Raw genomic sequence first — 17,353 nt, forward strand, 5'->3', positions numbered from 1 at the left:
ATATTCAGTTTTTACCCATTCGAATTCTGACCACACCTATTTCTAAAAACTGTTTCCTCTCCTGGACATAGAACACTGCTCTCTCTGGGTTGTCCTCCAAGGTAGAGCTGACTCTTCCTCTGTAACAATTTTTCCCTTGTCTTTGGAATACAATTGGCCCCCACCTCTGGTGAATTCTGGCAAGGAACATGGCTCCCCAGAGAGAAGCTCCAATTCCCAGATGACTGTGCAGAGAGGGAGGCCATGAGACTATGCTCAGGTCAATGGGATGTGAGTTGAACTGATCTGGGCAACTTCTGGATGACATCATTTACAAAGGAGCCGCTAGTCCCCTCCTATCTCCTGCGTTTTCCTACAAGTGAGTATGGTGGTGCCCAGCCAGCTTCAACCATGTGGATGAAGGTAATTCCCTCGGGGAGAACAGGGAAGAGAGGGAGGGCGAAACACAGATTCATGTAAGACCTTAATCCAATGCAGAACTGCGAAAACATGTTATTTGGTGAAACTAAGGAAAGGTTTATAATCAGACACCCCTACACGCTTTCCTGGGCTAGGGTCTCTTCTGCAACTCCTGCTTTTGGAATCCAGGGATCTTTTCTAAATCTTCTGACCGTTCCTCCGCCCCTTCGGGTGGCAGAAGCCTCAGGGGTTTCAACACCTTCAGCTCCCCCGCCCCCTGCGCCCACGCCAAGCAGGGAGAAATTCTCAGTGAGGAAGAGCTGCAAGATGACTCCAGCCTACGCCGGCCGCCGGCTCTGCGGAGCCGCGCCCCGCGCCGCTCTAGGCGCAGCGGACCGGCCCGATTTGGAGGCGTCGGCCCGGGGGAGCCGCTATACTCCCGCGTCAGGTCCCAGCCCCGGCGGCCGACGTCTCCCGGGCTGCAGGGACCGGTCATTGTCAGGAGGCAGCTGCGGCCCCGAGTGGCCGCACCGCGACTCCGACTCTAAATCCGAGCTAAGAGACAAGAAAGCATTAAAAACGACAGGTTTCGATCTTTCTGAATCCCATTTTTGATACGCCCAAAAAGCGACCAAGGGGAAGATTTATGACCTTTAAAAACAAAAGCGGTGGTTCTAACGGGCCGCGGGAGGCGCGCAGGGCCGTTCCGGGGAGGGCAGGCAGGAATTTGGGAAGGGCTCACCCAGTCTCCCGAAGGGCAGCCGGTTCCTCTCTCCCAACATCAGGTTGAACCTGGGGTTGTCTCGCCGCAGCCTCTTCCAGTGACCGGTGGCGAGAAGCAGCCGGGAGACTTCGGCGTAGACGCTGCTGTTCTCATCGCGCACCACGAAGGTGTACATGGCGAAGGGCCGCGCGCCCGGGCCGCCGGGCAGCCGCCGCAGGGACCAGCCGGCCGAGAAGGCGGCTCAGCGCCGATCCCGCCCGGGCGCCCGCCGCGGCCCGGCTGCCGCTGCCCGCCCCGGCTGCCGTGCCTCTCCGGTGCCGGCGGCGCCGCGCCCGGGCGCCCGCGCGTCTGCCGGAGTGGAAAGCGCCGCTAGCACGCCCGCCCACCCCGGCGCGGCCCCGCCTCTGGCCCGTGATTCCGCGCGGCCCGGCCCCGCCGCGCTCTGGAGAGGCCCGTGGGCCGCGGGGCGCCTTCTTCGTACCCTCCGCGGGGCGGCGGCGGCGGCGCAGGGTTGGGGACCCGCGGCGGTGGGCGCGGCTTTACTGCAGCGCGCGGACTGTGCAGTGGGACCAGAGTCCGGGCCTGGGGCGGTTCCTCCCAAGCTCAGGGTCGCAGCCAGAGGGCGGGGCCGGCGGAAGATCCCAGTTTGCAGATTTCTGTCTGGGTTTTTCTTCTATTGCCAAAGGACTTTTTATGGATAAAACCCAAAAGTTCTAAGGCCCGGTCCTGTGGCCTAGGGAAGAAGCGCTTCCCCTTCCTCTTTGCTTAACGACTACGGAGACTCGGAGCGTCGGTTTTGTTTGGGTCGAGTGCGCCTTCCTTCGGCTGAGACCGGGGTGGCGCACGGCCAAGGGGATGACCTTAGACTCTGCTGGTGGAAGCAGGTCCCGAACCGGCCCCCTGGAGCCCTGGGCTTCGCTCTCTTCCTGCCTTTTACCGGCATTCAGCCACTTGCTTTCCCTTCTCCGGACCTCGATTTCCCCTTATGAACGGCGGAAAGTGACTCTTAAAAGTCCCTTCGGTTCTGACAGCCCACTCTGAAGAACATGTTGCTGCATTTGAGGGACAAAGAGAGGACAATGATATCAGAGTTCCCACAAGCTTCCTACACTCCCTCATAAACTACCCGCATCAGCCCTGCGCCTTGCATCTTTTACTCTCCTTTAGAGAAAGAGCACCCTGGGGCCTCTCCCCTTCCTGTTCCCCGATGCTCACCTTATCTACCCGAGCATATTGTAAAAGCGACCTTCTCCCTCTCATAGTTGCCCAAAGTCCACAGGGCCGCCAGGCACTCACTCGCTCGTCTTGCGCACCGGCTCCACCTGTAGGCATTCGCTGGCTGTGGAGAGCTTGCTCAGAGCAGAAATGGGGCGGACTCAGCGGTTCTGGATGCTTGCATTTCCTCCAGAGGGATAGAGTTGGTCGAGAATGCCCTGCGGGGAGGCATGTGTCCTTGGCGTGTTGCGGTGGTCCTCTGTAGGGTGGAGCTTCAGTTGTCCACAGCTGTAACTTGCTCATCAAGGCCTCTTCTGTTGGCTTGCTTCCTTTCCCTGACTCACTACCCCAATCACTTCCCAAAAAACTACTGTACTTGCGTTCAAATTCTTGTTCTAGGGGCCACCTTTTGGGGCAACTCGAGCCAGGACGCTGTATTTGCCGTTTGTCACAGCTGATCACCTTGAAAGTGACGTCCACTCCCACCATGCTACATCCGTTCCTCCCACCCACTGACGACTTCTGCGCCACAGGTGGCTTCTCTCTGCCACTCCACAACCGTGGATCTCATTAGGAACACCAGTGACCTTTGAATTTCCAAATTCAGAAGCTACCTTTTTCCTTTTTCTCACTCTTTGTAGTGAGCACCATTTTTGTTTGTTTTAGCTGTAGGTTCTCTACGGTACTACTTATTCCCCACCCCACTTTTTTTGAGACATGGTCTCACCATGTTGCCCAGGCTGGTCTCGAACTCCTAAACTCAAGCCATCCTCCCACCTCAGCTTCCCAAACTGTTGGGATTACAGGCGCGAGCCACCACACCCAGCTTATTCCCTTTTCTTTGTAAGATAACTCATCTTCCCTCCTTGGAATCTTTTTTTTTTTTTTTTTTTTTTTTTTTTTGTATGATAGGGAGTCTTGCAGTATCGTCTGGGCTAGAGTGCAATGGCGCGATCTCAGCTCATTGCAACTTCCACCTCCGGGTTTCAAGCGAGTCTCCTGCCTCACCCTCCTGAGTAGCTGGCACAGGCCACCATACTTTTTATATTTTTGTATTTTTACTAGAGACAGGTTTCACCATATTGGCCAGGCTGATCTCAAACTCCTGACCTCAAGTGATCTGGCCGCCTTGGTCTCCCAAAGTGCTGGGATTACAGGCATGAGCCGCAGCGCCTGACCCCCTTGGAACCCGTTTTTTGTGGCTTTTTGTGGGATTAACAGTGTCTGTTATTGATAAAGGAAATGAATATCTGGACTTGGTCCAACAGGATTACTCTCTACCACTTTTGCCACAGCGACTGGTAAAACATAGGAAAGTCGTCCAAATCAGACCAATCTGATGGAACACTATCTGTGTGGGACAGCTTGCCACTATCTTGCTGTCTTATAGGGGGAGAATCTGTTCTGAAAATTCAGCTTTCCCTCCACCCTAGCATTAAGCCCCTAGTATTAAGCATTAAGCTCCTAGCATTAAGCCATGTGGATATGTGAATATATTCTTGCCACTAGAATGTGAGCAGGTGATATGTATCACTTCCTAGCTTAGACATCAGAATTTGGTTGTGCCTTCTTCTTCTGGAGACAGGACGTACAGTCAGCAGCAATATTGGAACAAAGAATGTAAGGAATTTGCCAAAACTGGTTGTATCCTGGGTTATAAAGTAAACTCCAGCAATTTCAAAAGATTAAAATAATTCTAAACACTTTTCTGACAATAGTGGAATTAAGTTGCATGGAGATTAAGTGATATTGTACACTGCTAAATAACCCATGAGTCAGTGAAGAAATCACAATATGAGAAAGTATTTTCTTTCTTTTTTTTCTTTTCTTTTTTTCTTTTTTGAGACGGAGTCTCACTCTGTCACCTGGGCTGGAGTGCAGTGGCACGATCTCGGCTCACTGCAAGCTCTGCCTCCCAGGTTCACACCATCCTCCTGCCTCAGCCTCCCAAGTAGCTGGGACTACAGGCACCTGCCACCATGCCCGGCTAATTTTTTTGTATTTTTAGTAGAGACGGGGTTTCACCGTGGTCTCTATCTCCTGACCTCGTGATCCACCCGTCTTGGCCTCCCAAAGTGCTGGGATTACAGGCATAAGCCCGGTCAAGAAAGTATTTTCTAACTGAATGACAATAAAGATATGGCGTATCAAAACTGGTAGGATACAGCTAAAGCTGTTTTTAATACAAATTTACAATCTAAACACATAGGTTTTTTAAAAAAAGACTGAAAATCAATTATCTAAGCTTCTATCTCATGAAACTAGAAAAAGAATAATAAGTAAAACCCAAAGTAAGTAGAAGAAAATAAATCATAAGGGAAGAAATCAAGGAAGTAGAAAATAAACGTACAATAAAGGAATCAACAAAGGCAAAGGAGGTATATTTTAAAAAATTTAAAATTGTTAAGCATTCAAGACCAACAAATGAAAGGAAGAACAATCAAAGTTAAAGTGGAAAAGGTCAGATGCAAGAAGATTTAACAATATTTTTAAACAAATTTTTTAATGAAAAAAGAAACATCACTGGAGATCCTGAAGATATTAAAAACAGTAAGATCCGGCCAGGCATGGTGGCTCATGTCTATAATCCCAGCACTTTGGGAGGCCAAGGTGGGCAGATCACCTGAGGTCAGGAGTTTGAGATCAGCCTGACCAACACGGAGAAACCCCGTCTCTACTAAAAATACAAAAAATTAGCCAGGCATGGAGGCACATGCCTGTAATTCCAGCTACTCGGGAGGCTGAGGCAGGAGAATCGCTTGAACCCAGGAGGCGGAGGTTGCGGTGAGCCAAGATCGTGTGCCTGCACTCCAACCTGGGCAACAAGAGCGAAACTCCATCTCAAAAAAAAAAAAAAAAAAAAGAATAAGATCCTATAAACAATTTTTGCAAATGAATTTGACATGTGGACAAAGTAGACTACTTCCTTGAAAACTCCAGTTTACCAAATACAAAATCTGAATAATTTCATACCTATTAAAGAGATTGATTCTATTCACAGATAATATATATGTAGAAAATTCTACCAAAAAAAAAAAAAAATAACCCTAAGGGCTACCCACACATACATACACACAAAATGTTAGAATTAATAAACAAATTAGAATTAATCGAGTTAATAAACAAATTCAACAAACTTTTGGAACAGTTCAAAACAATCCAAGAAAAAATTAAGAAAAAAATTCCATTTATAGTACCATCAAATAGCCCATTTAGTAAGGGAAAATTTGAAAAAAATAAAACTGTCACTTTTCATATTTGATACCTTCTATACATAGTGGATCCTGAAGAATCTACACTATTTGAATGAGTAACTGATCATTGTAAAGTCACTAGATACAAGGTATATATACAGATATAAATTGTATTTCTATGTCAACAAGAAAGAAATAGAAAAAGAAATTTTGAAAAAGATACAATCTACAGTAGCATCAATATAAATGTGAAATAATTAGGATTATCTAATGAAAGCTGTGCATTGCCTCTACACTGAAAACTACAAAGCATAATTGAGAGAAATTTTAAAAGCACAAAATAAATGAAAGGATGTACCATGTTCATGATTGAATGACTCAAAATTGTTAAGGTGTCAAATTGATCTATAGATTCAATACAATCCCAAACAAAATGTCTGCAGAGCTATTCATGGAAATTGACAAGGTAATTCTAAAATTTATATAGAAATGCAAGGGACCGGCCGGGCACGGTGGCTCATGCCTGTAATCCCAGCACTTTGAGAGGCTGAGGCGGGCAAATTGCCTGAGGTCAGGAGTTCGAGACCAGTCTGGCCAACATGGTGAAACCCCATCTCTACTAAAAATACAAAAAAAGTAGCCAGGCATGGTGGTATGCATCTGTAATCCCAGCTACTTGGGAGGCTGAGGCAGGAGAATTACTTGAATCGGGGAGGTAGAGGTTGCATTGCAATGAGCTGAAGATTGTGCCATTGCACTCCAGCCTGGGCGACAGAGTGAGACTCCGACTCAAAAAGAAAAAGGAAAAAAGAAAGAAACTCCTACTCAAAAAAAAAAAAAAAGAATAACAAATGTAATCTTTAAGAAAGTTGGAGGATTTACACTTTTACACTGCCAGGTATCAAGACCTGACTATCAAAGTTATAGTATGTAAGTACAAAGCTGTAGCAATTAAGGAAACATGGTTTTGGCATAAGAAGAGAAAAATGAACCAATGTAACAAACAGACCAATGTAACCCATGTAGGGAAAACCCATTTTAAGTTGTTTGGGGGTCTAAGTATAGGACACAAAGAAAAGACATGAAGTGGGGAGTAGTTCAGGATTTTGAGGCTTACTTTTTTTTTTTTTTTTTTTTTTTTTGAGGTGGAGTCTTCACTCTGTCCCCCAGGCTGGAGTGCAGTGGCACCATCTCAGCTCACTGCAAGCTCCACCTCCCGGGTTCGCGCCATTCTCCTGCCTCAGCCTCCCGAGTAGCTGGGACTACAGGCGCCCGCCACCGTGCCCGGCTAATTTTTTGTATTTTAGTAGAGACGGGGTTTCACCGTGTTAGCCAGGATGGTCTCGATCTCCTGGCCTCGTGATCCGCCCGCCTCGGCCTCCCAAAGTGCAGGGATTACAGGCGTGAGCCACCGCGCCCGGCGGAGGCTTGCTTTTTAGGAGCACCGCTCTTAGGCCCATGTAAGACAACTTTAGAGGCTCTCACTCTGGCCCTGCTCTAGCCACGTTCTTCCCTACAGATGAGTCATTCTTGAGGTCAAGGAGTTATGGCCACCTGGAGACTGTCACCCTCCCACTTTCTAGGCTATGCCAGATACCTGGGAACCAGAATTCACTGTCCAAAGATCAAAGCCTATTTCCTGGCCCTGTGCAGACTTCCTCCCTGGGCCCATGTCCCAGGGGTCAGTGGCAATGCTGGTGTATGCACCCATAGGTCTGGGCAGTGGCCAAAGGGCGACTGTTTGTGGGGGATGATGGGTGGGTGGAGCTTGGACTTCCTCACTGCGGTGACCCCATGCATGCATGCACAGCCTCTGTGGTGCAGGCTAGAGTCAGGGATGGGAAGAAACGCAGGCGAACTATGGTCAGGGGCCAGGGCCATCTCTCCCAGTATTACCAGGCTCTGGCATGGAACTCTTATGAGTCTGAGAATTCTAAAACTCCTGCCCTTGAAGGTCATCCTTATAAAAGTATGATTGTAAAGTAGGAAGATAGACATTTTATTTAGCAGCTTATTGGCTTGGTCTGTAATTTTTAAATACTCAGACATATGGTAGACACTGAGATATGTGGTTCCCATGTGTATACAACTATTAGATGTGGGCCTGCTTTTTGGCCAAACGTATGCCTTATTGACTTTCTCAGTATGACTCTTCAAATCTTCTCTTTGCTCAGGGCTTACCTCTTAGGTTGTCCATTATGAATATTCAACTCAGTTATTTTGTTCATTGGCTTGCCAGTTTTTAATTCTTAATTTGTAATCCCTTTTATATCCCAGATATGAGTCCTTTGTCATACATATATGTATGTACATATATACACTCACAAACACACACACACACAAATATATATATCCTATTCTATGGCTTTCCTGTTTATTCTCTTGATGGTGTCTTTTGATTAATGAGACATTAATTTTAAGGCTGACAATTCATATATTTTTCCTTTATTCATAGAGATTTTTGTGTCCTCTTAAGAAATATTTACCCAGTATAAGATCATAAAGATTTTCTCCTGTTTTCTTCTAAAAGTCCTTTTTTTTTAAGATGGGATCTTGCTCTGTCACCCAGGCTGGAGTGCAGTGGCATGATCAGAGGTCACTGTAGCCTTGAACTTTTGGGCTTAAGCGATCCTAACACCTCACCTCCCAAAGTGCTGGGATTACAGGCATGAGTCACTTTGCCAACCCAGCAAGCTTTATTGCTTTACCTTTCACGTTTAAATGTATTCCATCATAACCCATTTGCAATTGATTTCTGAGTATAGCATGTGATAGGAGTCAAGGTTAATTCTGTTTTCCATATGGATATCCTCGACCCAGCTCCATCTGTAAGCCCATCTCTGCCCCCACTGATCTGCAATGTCACCTTTGTTGTAAAGCAAGTTGTTTATAATATACATACAATGGAATTGTGAGTTCCAGGGCCACCTTTTTGAGGAACTCAAGCCGGGACACTGTATCTGCTGCTCTTCACAGCTGATCATCCATTCCTTCCCACCCACAAACAGAAGCCCCTTGACCACTGCCGAGGTCTATAGGTGCGTACACCAGCAGTGCCACTGACCCTTGAGACATGGGCCCACGGAGGAAGCCTGCGCAGGGCCAGGAAATAGGCTTTGATCTTTGGACAGTGAATTCTGGTTCCCAGGTATCTGGCATAGCCTAGAAAGTGCGAGGGTAACAGTCTCCAAGTGGCCATAGCTCCTTGACCTCAAGAATGTCTCAAAGAACGTGGCTAGAGCAGGGCTGGAGTGAGAGCCTCTAGAACTTTCTTACATGGGCCTAAGAGTGGTGCTCCTAGGAAGCAAGCCTTAAAATCCTGAACTACTCCTCCCCTCATCTCTCTTCTTTGTATCCTATACTTAGACCCCAAAACAACTTAAAATGGATTTTCCCTCACCCCTACCACCACCACGATCACTCTGTGCCTTGCTTACTGTAACTACCTTATAGCTTCTCTTCTTGTTCTAGCCCCTCCACCTCTCCCACCTTCGCTGAACACTACCACCAAATTAATCTTTCTAAAGCACAACATTCGTCCAGTCTGTCCACACATCAAATACTGCAGGGGCTCATTGAAGCCAGAGCCCTGTTTCGTGATCTCGGCTCACTGCAACCTCTGCCTCCTGGGTCCAAGCAATTCTCCTGCCTCAGCCTCCCAAGTAGCTGGGATCACAGGCAGGTACCACCATGCCCGGCTAATTTTTGTATTTTTAGTAGAGACGGGGTTTTACAATGTTGGCCAGGCTGGTCTCGAACTCCTGACCTCAGATGATCCACCCACCTTGGCCTTCCAAAGAGCTGGAATTACAGGCGTGAGCCACAGCACCTGCCTGAATTCATGGCTTTTCATTAGGCCTTTCCACTGTATCTTTCCTGCCACATCTAATACATTCCCTCAACCAGATTGAAATGCCCTGATCATCAAGGTCAAATAACGGTTTATCAGATGGAGTTTTAATGTTGAGTGTGTATTAACCCTTCCAAAATGGATGAACCATGTACTAGATGGATCATAAAAATCTCTATTCATCCAAACTTTTAATTAGCCAGCATTTTCTATCTCACAGTCACATTGAATAAAATATTTATTATTTCTTCAGCCTGAGAGCTTGGTTGCTGTTAAGCACTTTTTTTTGGGGGGGGGGGAACAGAGTCTTGCTCCGTCACCCAGGCCAGAGTGCAATGGTGTGATCTTAGCTCACTGCAACCTCCGCCTCCTGGGTTCAAGCGATTCTTGCACTTCAGCCTCCCAAGTAGCTGGGATTACATGCACCTGCCACCACGCCTGGCTAATATTTTGTACTTTTGGTAGAGATGGTGTTTCACCACGTTGGCCAGTCTTGTCTTGAACTCCTGGCCTCAGGTGATCTGCCCACCTCGGCCTCCCAAAGTGCTGGAATTACAGGCATGAGCCACCACGCCCGGACCTCTTCAGCACTTTGGAGGTAGAACTGCTTCATCTTTCTCTGGAGGCTTTCAATCCACACCCCGAGGAAGATACCCGCGGCCACTCTTCTATCCTCAGAGAATCCACCTGAGCCAGCCTCACAGTGCTAAGTTCATGTTGTTACCTTCACTCACTCATGAGGTCAAGGGCCATGTTGGTTCAGCTCAACACTTCAGCATCTCCCAAAGGGCCTGTTCTATGGAAGGTACTTAAAGGTCTTTTGAAGGAGAGAAAGAAAATTTCTAATTGTAAACATTTGGTAAAATGAATTTTTACAACCAGGAAGTTAAGCAAGATAATTAACAAACTCTTATGAAAGGAAAAGTTTAAATGAAAATGCTTTTTCTGCCTTTCTTTGGTGGGTTGATGTCAGCAAACTCCCCTTGCATTTTTTTTTTTTTTTTTTGAGATGGAGTCTCTGTCACCCAGGCTGGAGTTGCTCACGGCAACCTCTGCCTTACCTCCCGGGTTCAAGTGATTCTCCTGCCTCAGCCTCCCGAGTAGCTGGGATTACAGGTGCATGCAACCATGCCCGGCTAATTTTTGTATTTTTAGTAGTGATGGGATTTCACCAGGTTAGCCAGGCTGGCCTCAAACTCCTGACCTCAGGTGATCTGCCCGCCTCGGCCTCCCCAAGTGCTGGGATTACAGGTGTGAGCCACCACGCCCGGTCCCCTTGGATATCTTGCTGCACAAGTGTTTATGGACAATGGGTGCTTTTTTAATTCAAAGTTTCTGCATGAACTCTCCCTATTCATCTTGTAAATCCCAGCTATGCCCATTCTTCCACAAGAGTGGATTAGGGCTGTTTAATGACAACTTGAGCTTGTCCAACAGGGAAAGGCCCTGGAAGGAAGGGTGGTTCTGTATACAGTTCCTGGAATACACTTCTTCCAGTGAAGTGTCAGGGAAGAGACACAGCCAGGTTATCAATGGTGCGTGGAATGGGAGTACACCTGAATATGGACATCCCAGAGGGAGAATGAGGGAGCCCCGCACCCCTCCACGAACACCCACATGCACCTCTACCAAAGATTTCAACTCCTCTGGAGACAGTTTTCTCAGCTCAAGCAACCTGTTCCCCTCTTTGCTCTCTTACCATTGAAAATTCCCCAAAGAGGGGCTGGAATTTCTCAAGAGTGTGTTCCAGGCCACCCAGAGCTCCAGACGTGGAAAGAGGCTTTGAGCTCCAGAACCAGAACCTGGGTTTTGGGATGGTGTCATTCAGAAATCATGAGGACTGAGGTTTCCATGGGGACGATGGCGCTTGTAGCCACTTTAGTTGGAAAGTAACTGTGTCTGGGCCTGTAATTCTGCACAGGCCGTGTGACAAAACGATGAAGACTCTGGCGCTCTGTGGCCAACCAGGCCTAACATCCCATATCTGCAGTTACTCTAACATCCCATATCTGCAGTCACTCTAACATCCCATATCTGCAGTCACTCTAACATCCCATATCTGCAGTCACTCTAACATCCCATATCTGCAGTCACTCTAACATCCCATATCTGCAGTCACTCTAACATCCCATATCTGCAGTTACTCTAACATCCCATATCTGCAGTTACTCTAACATCCCATATCTGCAGTTACTCTCTATGTGACTTGAAACATGTTTCTCGACCGCTCTGGGCCTCAAATTCTGTCTTTCAAGAATGGAATAATGATGTGACAATTGTGAAGATGAAATGACATGTAAAATGCCTAGTTACATGCCTGGTATATCATAAACTCTCTGTAAATAAGAAGTTACCAAGTTTAGATACTGCACTTATATAATAGAGTAAAAATACCTTTCTGTTAGGAGGAAAGCAGCCTGTGGAGTGGGGGTATCCCTGCTGGTGAGCAGGAACATTTTCATTTTCTATGCAAAAGGGCATAGGCACATAGTTAAGTTGGTGAAATTCAACTACACACACACACAGACACACACACACACAAACACACACATATATATACACATACTTTTTTTTTTTGAGACAGGGCATCATTCTGTCACCCAGACTGGAATGCAGTGGTGCAGTCATGGCTCACTCTTACTGCAGCCTCGACCTCCCTGGGCTCAGGTGATACTACCTCAGCTTCCTAAGTCGCTGGGACAGGCATGCACCACCACGCTTGGCTAATTGTTTTTGTAGAGATGGGATTTCACCATGTTGCCCAGACTGGTCTCAAACTTTTGGGCTCAAGCAATTTACCCCCCTCAGCCTCCCAAAGTGCTGGGATTACAGGCGTGAGCCACTGCACCTGGCCTTCACACATCTTTTAACACTTTCTCTCACCTACCCCACATCACCAGGGCCCCACTGCGTGTCCCAGGTGCTGTCCTTTTAAGACAGCCAGGCAAGCTCTGCACAGGACAGCTTCCCCCCATCAGATTACAACTGACTCTGAGAGTGAGATGAGTATTACACCTAATTCTGAGAGTGAGCTGAGTATGCAGGTCGTGACCCATGAACACGGACAAGGAAGTTACTTACTTCCAACTGTGGAAAGGATCATACAGAGCAATGGAAATGGGAACAGGAGGGCTTGGGGTGGTGTGTTTCAATCATGTCTATGGAACAGAAGGATTGGAGGACGCCACAAAGTTTATCAATGGTTGGTAATGCATGGGGTTGTTTCTTTGTACTTTATGTTGAGACAGGTGCCAAGACGTCTCTGCCACTTAATATATATAATATGTGACATAACGTATCAATATTTACAGAACCAATCTGCTTGTGTTCTGTCACCCTTCTTCACTGCTCTCAGCAGCTCACCCAGGAAGCCAACAGACACCACATAGATGTACTAGGTTGTAAGGTCCCTTGAGGCAGGTGCCTTGACTTTATGTCCCCCCGGTATTTCTCAAAACTAAGACAAAAAGATTTTCCATTTGAGTAAACTTATTAATGCTGAGGTTCAGTGACGGGTGCATTATTTTTCCTAGCAGTAAGGATTGTCAACAGAGACTTTCAGAATGACTTACTCATAAGGCATGCATCATTCATTCAACATTTAACATGTACTTGTTCCAGACAGTGTTGTAGGGGTGGAGGATTAAGACAAAGTCCTTGTCCTCACATAGCTTATGATTTTAGTGCATGCCAGAGAGAGGAATTTTTTCTTTTTTTTTTTTTTGAGACAGAGTCTTGCTGTTTCACTCAGGCCCACAATGGCGTGATCTCGGCTCACTGTAACCTCTACCTTCTGGGTTCAAGTGATTTTCCTGCCTCAGCCTCCTGAGTAGCTGGGACTACAGGCACATGCCACCACACCCGGCTAATTTTTGTATTTTTAGTAGAGATGGGGTTTTACCATGTTAGCCAGGCTGGTCTCGAACTCCTGACCTCAGGTGATCTGCCCACCTCGGCCTCCCAAAGTGTTGGGATTATAGGCAAGAGCTACTGTGCCCGGCCTAGACAGAGGAATTTTTAATTGGAGGAGCACATATTCCCACAGTTTTGGCTGCTGGAATTCTGGTTTGGGGTGATGGTTGTGGAAACAGGAATGCTCCCTGAAACCCCTCACATCTCACTATGTAGAGAAAGGTTTTCAATTTTTCCCCAATCAGTATGATGTTGGTTGTGGGTTTGTCATATATGGCCTTTATTATTTTGAGGTATGTTCCTTCCATACCCAGTTTGTTGAAGTTTTTTTTTAATCATAAAGGGTTGTTAAATTCTATTGAATGCTTTTTTTTTTTTTTTTTTTTTAGCATTTGTTGATATGATCATATGGTTTTTGTCCTTTGTTCTGTCAATGTGATGTACCGCGTTTGTTGATTTGTGATACAAATCACAAATTTTGATGTTGAACCATCCTTGCATCTCTGGCATGAATCCCACTTGATCATGGTAAATGATCTTTTTAATGTGTTGTTTAATTCAGTTAGCTAGTATTTTGTTGAGGATTGTTGCATCTATGTTCATTAGTGATATCGGCCTGTAGCTTTTTGCTGTTGTTGTGTGTCCTTGTTTGGTTTTGGTATCAGGGTGATGCTGGCCTGGTAGAATGATTTTGGAAGTATCCCCTCCTCTTCAGTTTTTAAAAAGAGTTTGAGTAGAATTGGTGTTTGTTCTTCTTTAAGTGTTTGGTAAAATTCAGCAGTGAAGCCATTAGGTCTTGGACTTCACTTTGGTAGGAGACTTTTTATTACAGCTTTGATTCTGTTACATTCATCATTGGTTTGTTGACATTTTCTATTTCTTCACGGTTCAGTCTTGGTAGACTGTATGTGTCCAGGACTTTGACTTTATCCATTCCTTCTGTGGTTTCTCATTTGTTGGTGTATAGTTGCCTGTAACAGTCTTTAGTGATTCTTTGTATTTCTGTGGTCTCAGTTGGTATATCCCCTTTTTTTTGTTTCTGATTTTATTTATTCTGTCTTTTTTTTCAGTCTACCTAAAGGTTTGTTGATTCAGACTGGTGTGTGTGTGTGTGTGTGTGTGTGTGTGTGTGTGTGTGTGTTTGAGTCAGGGTCTCCGTTGCCCAGGCTGGAGTGCAGTAGCAAGATCTCAGTTCACTGCAGCCTCTACCCCGGGCTCAAGTGATCCTCCCACCTCAGGCTTCTGAGTAGCTGGGACCACAGGCACACACTACCGTGTCTGACTAATTTTTGTGTTTTTTTGAAAAGGCAGGGTTTCCCCGTGTTGCTCAGGCTATTCTCGAACTCCCGGACTCAAGCGACCCACCCACCTTGGCCTCCCAAAGTGCTAGGATTACAGGCAAGGGCTCCCAAGCCTGGTCTCAGACTGTTCTTAACCTGTGGAAAAGGTAAATCCACGTCATTAAAGAGAAAGATAACATATAAGCCACAGTGTTGCTGATTTGCCACAACTGGGCATGGTGCCAGACAAAGAGGGCCAGATAAGCCAACCTTGTACCGAGCACAAATTACCAACCAACAGCAGCCGAGTTTCATGGGGGTCGGGGCAGCCAGCCTTTAAGTTGGCCTTAGAGATTCCATCTCCTAGTATTCACGGCTTTGTGTCCCCTTCCACATTATAAGCTTATTAGTGTTTGTGACAGAATATGGAGAAGTGAGATAAGTTGCTTCCAAGATTAGGTTAGAAAATACACTGTGGGCCCTATTTCCCTCTCTCTCTCTCTCCTCCATCCCTCTCCCCCTCTGTCATAACTCTCTCTGGGGAAATCAGATGCCATGTTGTAACAATTACAATAATATTTTGTTATTATTCAGTAGCTAATATGTGCCAGGCACTGTGCTAGGCACCTTACAAATACTTTTCCAATTAATCCTTACTATCGACCCATGAGGTTAATACCATTATTATTCTATACATATCACAAAGGAGAAAATGAGGCCTCGAGAAGTGAAGTAACTTGCTCAGAAGTTGGTCCCAACCTCTTTTGATTCCAAAGTCCATGCTCCTAGCCACTCTCAGTGTGCTAGGGCAATAGTGGTAACAAAGAACCAAAATCTCAGAACCCAAGCAATTTACAGTTTAGTGAGTGAGATGAAGCACGCACAAAGGGAACAATTAGAGAAAAATTACAAATGAAAATACAAATTTGAGATAATTTGCCCTCCCCACTCCCTTAAGCGATAATGACTAGAGGTTTTAAGGAAAGAGGAATGTGGGGCAAGGGGAATAATCAGGAAAAGTTTCTCAGAAGAAATCGGTTTTGATTCAGATTTAGAGTTGAAGGCAACTGAAAATATCACCTGAGCTGGTTCCAACATGTATTGACCCAAGGAAAAGTCAAAGGCATCAACATCTCTTTTACCTAGTTTTTCCCTAATGCACATCTGCCTCCAAGGTCCGTTCCTAGTTTTGATATCGTACAATAGCTATGCAAGATGTTACCACTGGGGAAAATTGAGCAAAGGGTATATGTGACCTATGTGACCTTCTGGTCTTTTTTTTTGCAATTTTCTGCAAATGTGTAACTATTTCAAAATTAAAAGGTTTTTTTTTGGGGGGGGGGTGGAAAACTATTTCCCAGGTTTGCCAATCAGTTGTCTACTGGCTCTTAACTCCATTCGCGCCCCCTGCATGCATCTGTGCATCACAGGGCAGCTGGAAGCCTGCAAACCACATTTCCTAGACTTTCTTTTCAGTTGATTTTAAGTTCTGCCAGTAGGAGTCACTGGCAGTAAATTGGAAGATGATGAAAGCCACAGGCTTTTTCTTTTATTCTTGAGGCAGCAGTGTATCCCAGCAGCCTCAGTAGCCCGGTGACTGTGGGTCCTGGAAAACACCTTTCCCTTTCTTTCTCCAGGTTAGGTGGATGGTAGCACCCTGCAGTTACTGATCTTTGGGGTAATCTCATTTCCCCTTTCAATCCTTCAGCCTTTCCAACAATTTTTTTTTTTTTTTTTTTTGAGATGGAGTTTCACTCTTGTTACCCAGACTGGAGTGCAATGGCGCAATCTCAGCTCACCGCAACCTCTCAAATACCTTGAGTGGTAGTTTCCGATTTCCTGACCAGACACAACTCAAACACTGTAATATTTAAAACGTATTGCAAGTCAAGGAATGGATGATAATTGAATAGGAAATAATCCTCAAAGGTTTGGCACCATTCATATGCCCTGATGTTCCTCACCCTCACATATACACACAAAAGACCAGAGTTTGGTATCACGTTGGTATAGATTTGAATCCAGTCTTAATCTACTTATCAGCTCTGAAATTATGGGCACAATTGTGAGCCTCCATGAGCTTTGGTTTCCTCATCTGTAGAGTAAAGGTAATAATATTTATCTAATAATGTACATGCTAAATGGCCTAGTCATCCCACAGTGTGTACATATGTTAAAACACCATGTGGCCTGGTGCGGTGGCTCACACCTGTAATCCCAGCACTTTGGGAGGCCAAGGCAGGCGGATAACCAGAGGTCGGGAGTTTGAGACCAGCCTAGCCAACATGGTGAAACCCTGTCTTTACTAAAAATACAAAATTATCCGGGCATGGTGGCGCATGCCTGTAATCCCAGCTACTCAGGAGGCTGAGGCAGGAGAATTGCTTGAACCCGGGAGACGGAGGTTGCGGCGAGCCAAAATCGTGCTATTGCACTCCAGTCTGGGCAACAGGAGCGAAACTCCGTCTCAAGACAAAAACAAAAACAAAAAACATAAAAACACCACGTTGTACACCATGAATATATACAATTTTTACCTGTCAATTTAAAAAAAGACTTATCTAATCAAATCATCCTGGGGAAAAAATGAAATTACGTATGGAAAACACTTGAGACACAATACATATCAAATATGTCTTTAAATCATTTTTCTCTCCAATTTAAGCACCCATTCCTTTTATTGTTCCAGCAGCCTGAATTATTGAAATAGCAGACTGAATATTCACTCAGGAAATCAAATTCTTATGAAAAATCCACACAGGAGATAACTGGAAAGAAA

At 45.8% G+C, this 17,353-nt stretch overlaps 1 protein-coding gene across 1 annotated transcript in view; it reads right to left on the bottom strand.

The window, feature by feature from the left end:
* Positions 1 to 1,490, bottom strand: part of TTL (tubulin tyrosine ligase) — a 44,730-nt gene extending 43,240 nt beyond the window's left edge. The window contains exon 1 of the mRNA XM_025354837.1: positions 1,142 to 1,490. Within this exon, the coding sequence (XP_025210622.1) occupies positions 1,142 to 1,298 (157 nt within the window). The 5' untranslated portion in view covers positions 1,299 to 1,490. The remainder of the gene's footprint in view (positions 1 to 1,141) is intronic.
* Between the last annotated feature and the right edge of the window lie 15,863 nt (positions 1,491 to 17,353).

Source organism: Theropithecus gelada, chromosome 13 (assembly GCF_003255815.1).
Source record: "Theropithecus gelada isolate Dixy chromosome 13, Tgel_1.0, whole genome shotgun sequence".
Lineage (NCBI taxonomy): Eukaryota > Metazoa > Chordata > Mammalia > Primates > Cercopithecidae > Theropithecus > Theropithecus gelada.